General features: G+C 38.1%; 1 protein-coding gene across 1 annotated transcript in view; it reads right to left on the bottom strand.

Annotated features, from left to right (window-relative positions):
- Window positions 1–10743: 10743 nt before the first annotated feature.
- The window catches only part of LOC150107790 (5-taurinomethyluridine-[tRNA] synthase subunit MTO1, mitochondrial), a 309050-nt gene continuing 306494 nt past the window's right edge, over window positions 10744–13299 (bottom strand). Inside the window, exon 17 of the mRNA XM_090391541.1 lies at window positions 10744–10972. Within this exon, the coding sequence (XP_090247667.1) occupies window positions 10844–10972 (129 nt within the window). The 3' untranslated portion in view covers window positions 10744–10843. The remainder of the gene's footprint in view (window positions 10973–13299) is intronic.

Below are 13299 nucleotides of genomic sequence, written 5' to 3' on the forward strand. Positions count from 1 at the left end.
TATGCCTGAGTTAGGACGAAGGATAACAAACCAAAATGGGATAGTTAGTATAAGGCGTCAAAATAGGGTGGGACTAGGGGACTTCTGCACTTAATGAACACTAATGCCAGGAGTATTCGGAATAAGGAGGAATTTTTGGCCTTGGTTAGTTATTCCTGGCCACAGGTTATTGGCATTAGTGAGACATGGCTAGCAGATGTTATAGGTAGTGGGATATAATGTGAGGGGGTATAGTGTATTCAGGAAAGACAGAGAGAAAAGAATGGGAGGAGGAGTGTTATTGATGATAGCTGATGAACTGCAGCCAAAGAGAATAGAAGTTTAATTTCAGATTAGTGAAAATAGCATTGAGGCTATCTGGTGTGAGATTAAGCTCAGCAGGACAAAATTTACAGTTGGGTGCTGCTATAGACCAGGCGATGGAATAGATGATGGAGACAATATTCATAGGCAAATACACTGAATGAGTGGAGGACAGGTAATTATTATGGGGGATTTCAACTATAGTAACATTAATTGGAGGGAGGAGAGGACAAATGGGAGGAAGGAAATGAATTTTATGCAGTTACTAAGGGGTAACTACCTGAGACAGCATGTAATGGAATATACTAGGGGTTCAACAGTGCATGACCTAGTAATTGCATCTGAGAAATTGACTATTATGAATATGACCATATTGCCACCAATTGCTGAAAATGATCATAAGGTCTTGAACTGAGAAGTGGCTAAATGTGTGGAATTTTCAATTAAGACAGGGAACATGTGGAATTACCGGGCTGGTAAGTATGAAGATTTTAGGAGATTGCTTGGATCAGTGCCATGGCATGTTAAACTGCAAGGGTTGGATGTTGACAGTCCATGGGAAGTGGTAAAGGAGTATTTGAGTGAGGTAATGACAGACTAATACCTAGCATCAGGAGAGTAAATCAAGTGGGAGTTGAATGGATGAATAACATCATTAAGCTTGAGCTGCAAAAAAAGAAATAACCGTGGAGGGAATTTAAGCAGAAAGGTGACTTGCAGGCACACAAACAGTACAAAGCACAGGCCAGAAGGGTAGCTAGTGTGGTAAGAAAAGCTAAAGCAGATTATGTAAGTAAATTAGCAATGCAAGCTTAAGTGAATCCCAAATAGTGCTTTCGATATACTCGAAGTAAAAGAAAAATGTATACAGCAAAATGATTCTAAGGAATGCCAATGGTAGGGAGGTAACTGAATCAGATGAAATAGTAGAATTACTAAACGAACACTTTGCAAGAGTATATCATCCAGGCTGTGATATTGCAGGAATAAAAAATACAGGAATTGAAGTGAATGAAATGGAAGTGAATAGTATATTACAGAACCTTAATGTAAATACATCTGTGGAATTCGATGGTATACCAGCTTGAGTCGTACTTGAAGTGGCAAAGGAACTGTCAGTTCCCTTGAACATATTGTTTAAGTCAGCTCTGGGTTAGTCTTGAGGGGATGGAAAGAGGGTAAAATAATTCCATTGCATAAAGGAAGTTCTAAGACTGCTGTTGCAAATTACCGACCAATCAGCATATCAAGACTCGTCAAGGTTTTGGAGATATTAGTCAAGAGCAAAATACAGAAATGGATAGATGAAAATGGGATACTGTATGGAGGACTGCATTGTTTTGCAAAGGGTAGATCATGCCTCAGTAACTTGCTCACGTTTTATAACACAATGACAGCTGAACTGGATAAGAGCAATGAATTTACAGTGATACTGCTGGACTTTGCTAAGGCCTTTGACAAGATACTACATGGAATTCTAATCAGTAAACTGCAGCACATGGGGATGGATATAGGGTTGGTGAGATGGAGAGGATAGTTGATGGAGGGATATCAGAGAGTAGTTTATTCATGAGTGGAGTTCAAAAGAAAGTCTCTTACTAGTGGTGTGCTGCAGGGTTCTGTTCTTAGACCAAAGCTATTTAATTTGTTCATTAATGATATGGGAAAGGATCTGACAGGAACTGTTCATTTATTTGCTGCTGATGCAAACTTGGGTAGAGCAATAGTGAATGCACATGATGTCAAAATTTTGCAGGATGATTTGGATAGATTAGCAGTGTAGGCTAATGAGAATGGATGTCAGTTTAATGTAGCAAAGTGTAAGGTTATGAATTTGGAGTGAAAAAAATTAGTAGCAGTATATCACGTTGGTGGAACTGCACTCCAGGAGGTTCACGAAGCCAGAGATTTGGGTGTGTTGGTGGATAGGGAGTTGAAGTTTAGAGGGCACATAGCAAAAGTGGCTAAATCAGCCTATCAGATCACTTAGTTACTGAAGAATACTTTGAAGAGCAGAGATAAGTAAGTTATTGTTCTTTATCGAGCCTTGATAAAACCCCATCTTGACTACTGTGCCCAGATCTGGGCTCCTGGGTTTCTTCTTGATGGGGAGGAGGAAGAGAGGATCCAGAGGCGAGTGACCAAGATTATAGCTGCTCTATAGAAAACCTTATGAGAACAGGTTGAAGATCTGTGGGTTACCGAAATTGGTTGATAGGCAGAAAAGGGGTGATATGATTGAGACATTCAAATTACTGAATGGTTTTTACAAGATTAATTCAGAGTAAATTTTTCAGAAGAGGTCTGGTGATGGGAGAACTAGAGGCCATCCATGGAAACTGAGCAAGTGTGTAGTTAGCAAGGGTGCTAGAACTAGGTTTTTAACTTGGAGAGTGGTGAATGAGTGGAATAAGCTGCCAGAGTTTGTTGTGGGCGCCATGACTGAAAATGAGTTCAAAGCAAAGTATGATAGATACTGTGCGAATGTAGTTGTTCTTGATATGATGTTTAGGGCCTTCTTCGATGAGTCTAAGCACTCCTTGGAGTTGCCCATAATAATAATAATAATAAAATTTTTCTTTGGATATCACCTAATTTACAGAGAAGAAAAAGAGATAGAAATGAAAATTAGAAATTTCAATAGCGCTTTAAGCATTATACATCAAGGTTTTAAACCTCTGAAGGTCATACTCAGATTAGAGTTTATAAAACACAAGCAAGACCAGTGCTAACTTATGGAAGTGAGGCATGGACGATCAAAAAAGGAGATAAGAGAAGAATAAAAGGAATAAAGAAATCATGGAAGAAATGAATGAACAACCAATACTAGAATATATTCCAACTATAGATGGAAATGGAAACAGCACATAGGAAGAATGGACAATAGTAGAATCACAAAAATTATGATATATACATACTATCTATCAATAATTGTCCTGACACTCCTGTTATTTGAAATTATGAAACATTCTAGGTTTGTTAATAACATAAAAACCAGTGTACAGATAGTAGGAAGCAGTGTTTCATCATAATTGAATACAGGTGGTATTGACATGAAGTGAACTCAGTGACTTCGAGAGAGAGGTGTCATCATGGGCTGTCACATTGATGGCATGTCTATACTTGTCATTGCCGCTCAACTGGGGCATCCAAAATTAATGGTTGGGGATGTGATCACTAAATGGAGTCATTTTGGCATCACTAGTGCAGGAAAATACCCAGGGCAGGCATCCAAAATGACAGAGACAGGAGGGTTTTAAACTGGGTGGCATGAAAAAACTGGCTGCAATCGACACAGACCATCCACGATGAGTTCCAGAGCAAAAGTAACACTATGGTGAGCACTAATATTGTATTGTACGAAAAGAGCTCCATTTACAGGGTTTCCAAGGAAGAGCAGTGGCACATAAGGTGGTCGTCTGGACTGGTGCAAAGAACGTGTGAACTGGACAATTGACAAGTGGAAAACGGTATTCTGGAGCGATGAATCAAGGTTCAAATCTTTCCAATCTGATGGCAAGGTGTGGATGTGGAGCAGTGGCATAGCTAGGGGATGCGGAAGGGACGGTCTGCCCCAGATGGCACTTGGAACCTTTTTGAACTTTTGCAGTTAATTCTAAAATACAGTCTCGAGAACTCAGTTCCAAATATTGTAATACTACTGTGAATTTCCCCTCACGATTGCTGTATTTCTAGTTGTGAGGAGTTTTTTAAATAAAATTTGATTAACAATTACCTACATTACTATGAAATAGACTTTGCCAATGTTATCGACGATTTTGCTAACAGAAAAGCAAGAAAAATGCCATTTTTGAAATTAAAGTTTTACTTCAGAAATAAACAATATTTTAATTTATTTCCTTATACGTCATTTTGCCTTTTTGTAGTATTTCTGGTGTGTGATGAGAGAGGCAGCAAACTCGGGGACCGCTCCGGGCAGAAACAGCTGTAGCTACACCGCTGGTGTGGAGGCAGCCTAGTGCTTGTTACTAGAATGTGTTGCACCCACAGTAAAGTTTGGTGGTGGAATAGCAATAGTGTGGGGGTGCATTCACCTGGTTTGGAGTGGGACTACTGGTCATTGTCCATGGTTCCATAAAGACAGCTCAGTACCTTGATATTCTAGATAATCAGGTTCTGCCTACACTGTGGAGTTTTTATGGAACGGGCCCATGTTACTATAAAGACAACAATGCCTCATGCCACAACCATGCAGCTGTTATAGAATGGTATGAAGAGATGGGTGTTAAATCAGTGCCATGGCCTCTCCAGAGTCCTGGCTCAATCCCATCAAACATCTGCGAATGAACTGGAGTGGCGATTGAGGTCCAGAGCAGCACGTTCTCGATCTGTCGCTGATTTGATAGATTAATGGAAACAAATTCCACCTGATGTCTGCCGCACATGGTGGATAGCCAACCTCAAAGTGTGCAGGAAGTGATCAAAGCCAAAGGTAGATACCCCATATTAAGGTTCGCCTGCTGATACAATTGTGTCCAAACAATTATTGGTAGTTAGTGTAAGATGTAATAAAGAAGTGAAATTCTGTAGTAAACCTTAGCTAATGACTTTTATTCCGTAATAGGGAGTAGGTAAGGCCTTTATACCCTATCTAGCTTTTGGAGACTGAGTGGGCAGTTCAATCTCCATTGGTAGCCAATCAGAGATAGCAGGCCCATGTCTATCACTAATTATTGGTGGCTACTGATGAAGCAACTAGTAACCAAGTGCTGCCATCTCTTGGTGCCTAACCCTAACAGGATATGTTATTGTCTGAAATAATGTGGGTACTTCGGTCGATTTTCTTGAGTTTGCGGGATGAAAAACCCACTTGCCCGTGCCAGAGATCGACTAACTCGGGAACTGGTCGAAGATAGGCTTAGAAAAAGTTCCTCCAGTCGGTGACTAGTTTTGAACCTAGGTCTAACTTCGAGTGGCCAAGCACCACTTCCACTGAGCTACACAGGCCTCTAGGAATAATCAATCAACATACAACAGTAAACAATATTTTTTGCAGATGAGCAAGTAATTATACAAAAAATCAAGAGGACCTAAAGGGATCTGTTCACTATCTGCAGCAATTAACTAGCGAATTTAATTTACGAATCTCATTAAAGAAAACTCAAATTATGACATTCTGACGTAAATATTCCTTTCAAACAAAAGTTGGGATTGAAAATCAAACTCTAGAACAAGTAACACATTTTCAATATTTAGGATGTCACATAACATTTGCTATACACATAAGTTACACCATTTTCAAGCAATCTGCGATACTATAAGACGAAAATAACAAAGGACAAAACAAGGAAGGAAACACAATGAAAATTTTAGAAAGTCATGGGAGTACCAACAATACTATACCTGTCAGAAAGTTGGATGGAGAGAAAAAAAAATTAAAGTAGAATACAAGCAGCTGAAGTTTCTTACCAGTGTATATCCTTTAACTGCAAAATGATGAAATCAGGAAGGAATTACAAATACAAGTGATACCTGATAAAATAAAAGAACAGTAAACGAATTGGAGAGAACATATGCAAAGATTAGAGTAGGGAAGGTTACCAAATAAAGTGACAAAGTTTAAACTGAAGGGAAAAAGAGGTATAGGAAGACCTAGAAAGAGAATGAAAATATAGTCCTTGGGATGTCAAAAGACTTTTAGCCAGTATCTTAAAAGAAACATTTACTTGCTTCTTTTCTTCAAAAAAAAGCATGTTTTCCTTGTGATCTCATAGTCTTCCATGCCCTAATGTTGTAGTCTTTTGTGCTTCACCTGCCAAACGCTCCACATAATTCATTTTATCCTCTCCTGCAGATCTTTTGTCTTTCTTTGTATAATTGCTGAAATGAATTTCTTTAGCTCTGGGATTAAGTGCTTTCAAATATCATTTTAACTTTGTTCCTTTCTTCTATGAGTCTCCAGGTCTTGTTTGATAATGAAATGTTCTTTTCTCCCATATTAGCACCCAGACAGTCGCTTGCAGGTTGGTTATATACTATTAATTTTTTTCCCATTGCATTTCAATCATGCCTTCTTGGCTTTCTTTCTCACCTTCTAGCTTCTCATTTTCCAAAATATGAAATCGATTCTTAATAACAGAAAAAGTTTTCTTAATTTTTCATTTTAAATTTAACATCATATTTTACCCTCCCATTCTGATTTCTAATTTATTTAACCCCATGCAGTCTTAATTTCATTTTGGCTGTTACCAAGGCTGCACTTATGCACAGGCACACGAGGCTCTAGCAGGGGTCCCGAAAAAATACGGCCAATTTAAGGACCCCACACAATGAGCGGGGGTCCCGGCGCACTCTAGTGCCTTGGGAAATTCATAATACAGCCCTGGCTGTTACTAAGTAGTGATCAGCTCATTGTCTTACTTTAACATCTAAGAGTGAACTTCTAAAATTATCCTTGATTGCAATACGATCAACTTGGATTTTTATTTTATAATCTCATGATACTCAAGTCATTTTATGTATGCTTAAATAAGCTTCCTTCTATCACAAAGTTATTCATTTCACAAACGCCACCAATAGTCCACCATTCTCATTTCTTGAACCACATGCTTCGTTACCTACTGCTCTGTCATCTTTATTATTATTGTCAACTTTAACATTGACCAACCATAAGAATAACCATGTAATGTTTTGTAATTTATCACAAAATTTTTCATTCTCTTCAAGATCCTTCTTATTGGTGCATATACACTGGTGTCCAAAACCTAAGGACGACACTATTTCTGAAGATTACGACGACAAATTCAGACAAATCAACCTGTGGCAATTTGTATAATCGATTTCGAGTAGAAAGTGGACACAAGTTCAAATTCTCCAATCGCACGCAAATGTGTCACGTGGTAGCACAACAGAATAAAAGGCAAAAGGTATAAGTGAGTTGTTTGAAGGAAGCTCATTCATGAAGGTATAAAATTGCAAACTTGGATGTCTTGTAATATCTCAAAGGCATCACTAGATTATTAACAAGGCGAAGAATTATTGGAAAGCTTGAAGAAGCCTGCAAAATTACTGCTATTTCCAGAGAGTTTGGAATCTCACATAGCACTGTATCTAGACTCTGGGAGCATTTCAAACCAATGGAATGTGTTCCAGACGTTTGCTAAAAGGTCGCCCTTGCTCTACTATGGAGCATGAAGTAAAATGTAACCAACATGCCATGACAAATCAACTTGAAAGTCAGCTACATTCAAGCACAGGTATGTGGATATTTTGACAAACTGTGGCAAGACGTCTACAACAAGTAGGCCTATATGCCTGAGAGCCTGTAGTTTGCATCCCTTTATCCACAGCTCATTGTAGAGCACATTTTCAGTGCTGCTGTATCCATAAAATTGGACAAGACACCAACAGACTAATGTACTATTTACACATGTGAATTGTATTAGTCTCCTCTGACTCTAGACAACACTTGATCTGCCCTGCAAGTAATACTGCTTATAATTGAGTGAATGTTCTTGAGATAGATACGGTGCTGCTGGGGTCACGGTGTGGGAAAGCATTATGCTTAATGGGTGCACTGCGCTACAAGTGCTATGACTGGCGAACGATATTGCAATGAGGTTCATCATGTTTTATTGTTCCATGGTACTGTAGGTGAAGAATTCATTTTTATGGATGGCAATGCCATACTACATTATATATGAGCAGTAGAAATATTTCTGGAGACTGAGGATATTCGTGCAATCGAGTGACCAGCACACTCCAGAGATCTCAACCTCATAGAACACATTTGGGATGCATTGCCACTCGAAATTCCCCTCTAGAAAAGAACAAGGCCTTATCCTTGCTTGGAAGGAAGAGTGGAACAGTTTGCATCAAGAACTTGTGAATTACTTGGTTTTAAGCATGGTACGACGTCATGAGAGCTGCATCACAGTTCAGTGGACATATTCTATACTGAAATGTCTCTCTGCATAGTTTTCTGTAAGCACTGTACATTAATTTTTGAACTATGGCGTTAGGAAATTTGTAACTTTTGCCAAAAACATATTGCAATTTAATTTGTACGAAATTTATTTTTTCCACATTTTTTGTATAATATAATTTATTAGTATGCTAGCATTAAATTTATGTTTACATTTGGCTGTAGTGATGAACATTTTCCGTATATAAAAATGTAGTCCATCTTTAGCTTGTAGACACCAGTGGACTTGTATTATGGTTAATTTAATACATCTTGAATATAATCTAGCTGTTATTATTTGCTCACTTATCGGCTTTTAATTTATCAAGCTTTTACTTGTCTCTGCACTAAACAGAAGTGCCAGACCTTTCATCTCATTCTGAATACAATATTTGATATCCATCTACAGTTCTTACTCTTCCAAAGCCAGTCCATCTCAACTCACGTATTCCTAAAATATCTATTCCATACTTTCCCATTCCCTTTATACCTTTCTGTGTCTTTCCAATTTGAAACATAGTTCTAATATTCCATGTTGCAATTAACGTATTCTGTTTAGATGAAATCTTGCCAACTTAAATTGTGGTCATCAGGAGTCTTGCAAGCCGACACACCTGATACCTGGTTTTCTTGGGCTCTTGGTTTCCATAATCCAGAAATTTTTACAGGGAAGGGTGATCAGCCCTTCACCTAATCATCGTCCTTTATCCATGCTTGGGACTGGCATGGGGAGGACTACTTCCCAATGCTGAGTTGTTGGTTAGTATTTATTAGTTTGTTGCTGTTGAAAATAGGCTGACAATTAACAGAATTGATATATATATACAGGGTGTTCGGGATAAATTTGACATATTTATAATTAATTATATTTTTCCGTAAGTTACATGTATTAACACACACTTCTCTTCATTTAAAAGTTTGGACCCTTCTTCATTCATATACAAGATGTCAGAAAGGATGGATAGCTGGAACCCACCTGAATCATGGAAGAGAATAACTTGTATCATGATGATTCGTGCCCGCCATCAAAATAAGGATATTACGACTGCTGCCCAATGCTCCCTGAATACAGTAAAAACAATCAGGCATGAACTAGAGACTTGCAATGGTGACTACGAGGATGTAGCAAGAAGAAAGATCCCTAGCAGACGATCTGATTGCGTTTGTACAGCAGAATTCCTCGCAAATCTGCAGGAACAGGTGTTGAAGAACCCTGGCATTGGAATTCGGGCTTTGTTCGTGGAGTTGCTAACTGTAGTCAAGCCCTGGATAACAAGGGTTGCCAATGGTAGGCCGTATGTATGGCAGCAGGATTCGGCCCCTTGCCACACCTCTGGGAAAAGTCAAAAATGGTTGTCTGAAAATTTCTACGACTTCACCAGTCCAAATGTTTGGCCTCCAAACTCCCCAGACCTTAACCCCATGGATTATTTTGTATGGGGCGCAGTTGAAAAAGACACCAATCGCACTTCCAGTAATACAAAAGCCCAGTTAATGGATAAAATTAAAACAGTTTTTGCGGCCCTTCCCAGGGAGACCGTAGCATCAGCTTGTTCGAGGTTCCGAAGCAGAATTGAAGCTGTGATCGATGCTAATGGTGGTTATTTTGAGTAAATCTTGTTGATAGTATTGTAATTAACTCTGCCTGTAATGTTTTTTTGTCAATTCATTAAATTTAATAGATACAAAGAAGATTTTCTTTTTCCTTACGAAACTGTCAAATTTATCCCGAACACCCTGTATATATATACATATATATATATATACACTATGCCACTGCAGCAGAATGAGAAACACACATGAGAGAGTGAGTGGATCAGCTGGCTAAAGAAGCATCGAGGTGCCTTTCCAGCTGATTGTGACATTTGTAGTGCATGGTCTGACAGGCCTGTTGTGGAATTTAATGTGGCGTTGTGTTTGACTTTTCTTATTGGGATGGTGCACCCAGTTTCCCCTATGTAAGGTAGGTTGCAGGTGCTCTGCATTTTGTAAACCCCCAAGTGAGTTAAGGTAGGGAAAGGGATCTTTGGATGAGCTGAGCATACTTTTTAATTTCACAGGAGTTTGAAGGATGCCTTAATGTTGTGTTTATGTAGTGTTCTATTTTTTTCTGATATTTCCCTAATTTACTGTATGGCTATGACATTCTTGTAATTTTTTTTTTTTCGTAGCCATTTTTTAAATAAACATTTGGATAATGATTTCATATTCCTTCAGTGCCTGTGCTCATTGGAGAAATTGTTAGGGCTCTATGTTTGAGGGTATTGATGATTCCTAGTTTTTGTGTTGGATGGTGGTATGTATTAGCCTCTGTGTGTGTGTGTGTGTGTGTAGGTTTTCAGTAGATTGTGAATGAAAGGTAACTCAGGGGATGACGCATCACAAGTGTCTCTACCTAGTCTAGCCATAAATACTGTTAGAACTTGCTGTTCAGTATACTAAGCTATACTGATTGTTGCAAAATGTTAATATAAGTTTAATTTTGATATATGCTATAGATAATTAATTCGATAATCTGCACTATAGATTTATTTTTATTTAAAAAAATAAATTACATAGTACACAACTATTCATGATGATATTTTTCATCTGATTCACAAACTTTATTTACAAATTTCATAATTTAAATGATGGCTTACTTTCAGAATTACACAGTTTAGATAAATTCTCATTCTTTTTTGCAAATTTCAGCAGATAAAGGACAGCTGCAGCACTCACACCTGGTATTCGTTTAGCTGCCCCAATCTGTAATAAAAGTTTATATTTCGTTATACAAATATGAAATTATTACATATTTTGGAAATCAATCAAAGCATTTAATTGGATATTCAATCAGTAAAGTGTCAGCATCTATGGTACTGAAACTAATGGGACACGATTTTTATAGCACTTATTGAAAACCCGAGGAGTTCATCTATTTATCCTGATGTGAAATTCTAGTGGATTCAAGTTATGATAAAATTTCTTGGTATTTTGTACAAAGTCCTTTGTGGTGAAAGATGAATTTCATTGCCTGGTGTGAGACTAATGCTCTGATTAGTCTGGGTGGCTTGAAAAAAAGTTCCATGTTTGTTTCTGGATCATGAAAAAAATAAAAAATAAATAAATAAACATAATACAAAAATCTCTATAAAAAGATTTACAATCTTGGGAGTTCTAAAAATATACGGGATATTTCAAAAAATGTATAGATACTTTTATTAGCCCATATCTCTGTAACAATTCCCTCCCCCCAGGCAAAATTTTTGTTAGAAATGGATAATGACAGACTTATGTTGGAACAGAAATTAGTACTGAAGTGGTGCTAGAAATATTTTCATATTTTCCAGCACCACTTGGCATCTCTTGGCAAGTGTAAGCAAACAAAGTTTGTGCCTGAAGTATCTTCAGGACTGAGGCAACTTGTGGTAAAGGTGGACTAAGTTCTCATCACTTGTCTTAGTATCTCCCATAATGCAAAGCACATTTCCTTGCAAACATGTCTAATGCTATACATTAAGGGAAGGGCCACTACCTAGACCGGTTTCGACCTTTTTATTGAGGTTTCGTTAGTGTTAGCCAAACCCAGAAGTGGTGATACTAAGGTGGAAGTAATGGAGAAGTCATATTTACGTATAAGAGTTGCCAAAAAGGTGTCTCACCTTATTATTAAATTACTCTGGATTAGAGAAAGATGTTGGAAGTTTTTTCCCACTTGGTTAGACTATAATAGATTTAGTTTAATCCTTTATCCAAGTGTAAGCAAACAAAGTTTGCACCTGAAGTATCTTCAGAACTGAGGCAACTCGTGGTAAAGGTGGACTAAGCTCTCATCATGTCTTAGTATCTCCTATAATGCAAAGCACATCTCCTGAAGATACTTCAGGCACAAACTTTGTTTGCTTACATCGGATAAAGGATTAAACTAAATTTATTATAGTCTAACCAAGTGGGAAAAAACTTCCAATATCTTTCCCTAATCCAGAGTAATTTAATAATAAGGTGATTTATTATTAAATTACTTTTGGCAACTTGTATAGGTAAATATGATTTCTCCATTACTTCCACCTTAGTATCACCACTCTGGGTGTGGCTCCCATCAATGTGCTTTTGCACAGAAGTGGTCCTTTTCCTTGAGTTTTGAGAGGCTCTGCTTGGGGGTTTTTGCCTGTCTCTGAGTGGGGCCACCACTGAGATTATGGCTCTGTCTGGGGATAGGGTGAGCCTGCCACTGGATAGAACCAACACTGAGAAGTTCTTCTCGGTGACAGGGTAGGCCTGTCACCGAGTGGAACCAAGCTGAGTTGGACAGTCCTTCGGTCACTCTTAGGGAGTGGTCTGGGGGACCGCCTAATTCTTAGAGAGGTTTTTACTTAAACAGCACCTCAATAAAGGTTGAAACCGGTCTAGGTAGTGGCCCTTCCCTTAATGCATAGCATTATACATGTCTGCAAGAAGATGTGCTTTGCATTATGGGAGATACTAAGACAAGTGATGAGAACTTAGTCCACCTTTACCATGCATTGCCTCAGTCCTGAAGATACTTCTGGTGCAAACTTTGTTTGCTTACACTTGGATAAAGGATTAAACTAAATTTATTATAGTCTAACCAAGTGGAAAAAAACTTCCAACAAGAAATGAATTTCAAACAGAATGACAATGTTCTTGTTATCTGGCTACATGGTCAGATCACGAAAATATTATTAATATATGTAAGCAAAAATGTAAGTTTCAAAGTAAAGCAATCCAGCCAATACAGACTGCTTAAAAGCTTCCACATAAAAGTTAGCAATAGTGGATGGAAGTTTTGAGCAACAAGCTCTAGAAAGCCACCAAACTTCAAACACCTTTCTCAGCCACCTGAACAAACAACATGAACACATACATATCGGTGAAATTGAAAACCAAAACTCACTTTCTTTTCTGGATACACTTGTCATCCTTTTTTTCCCCAGGCAGTCAGTCTATCCTTCATTGTCCACACAATACCAGCCAATACATACACACAAACTCTTACCACATCCTTCACAAAACCACCGAGTCATTAATGCCCTCAAAAACAGAGCTGTAACAATTTGCTCTAATGAACAACC

This window comes from Typopeltis vanoorti, chromosome 4 (assembly GCF_054136105.1).
Source record: "Typopeltis vanoorti isolate ZY-2024b chromosome 4, IOZ_Tvanoo_1.0, whole genome shotgun sequence".
Lineage (NCBI taxonomy): Eukaryota > Metazoa > Arthropoda > Arachnida > Uropygi > Thelyphonidae > Typopeltis > Typopeltis vanoorti.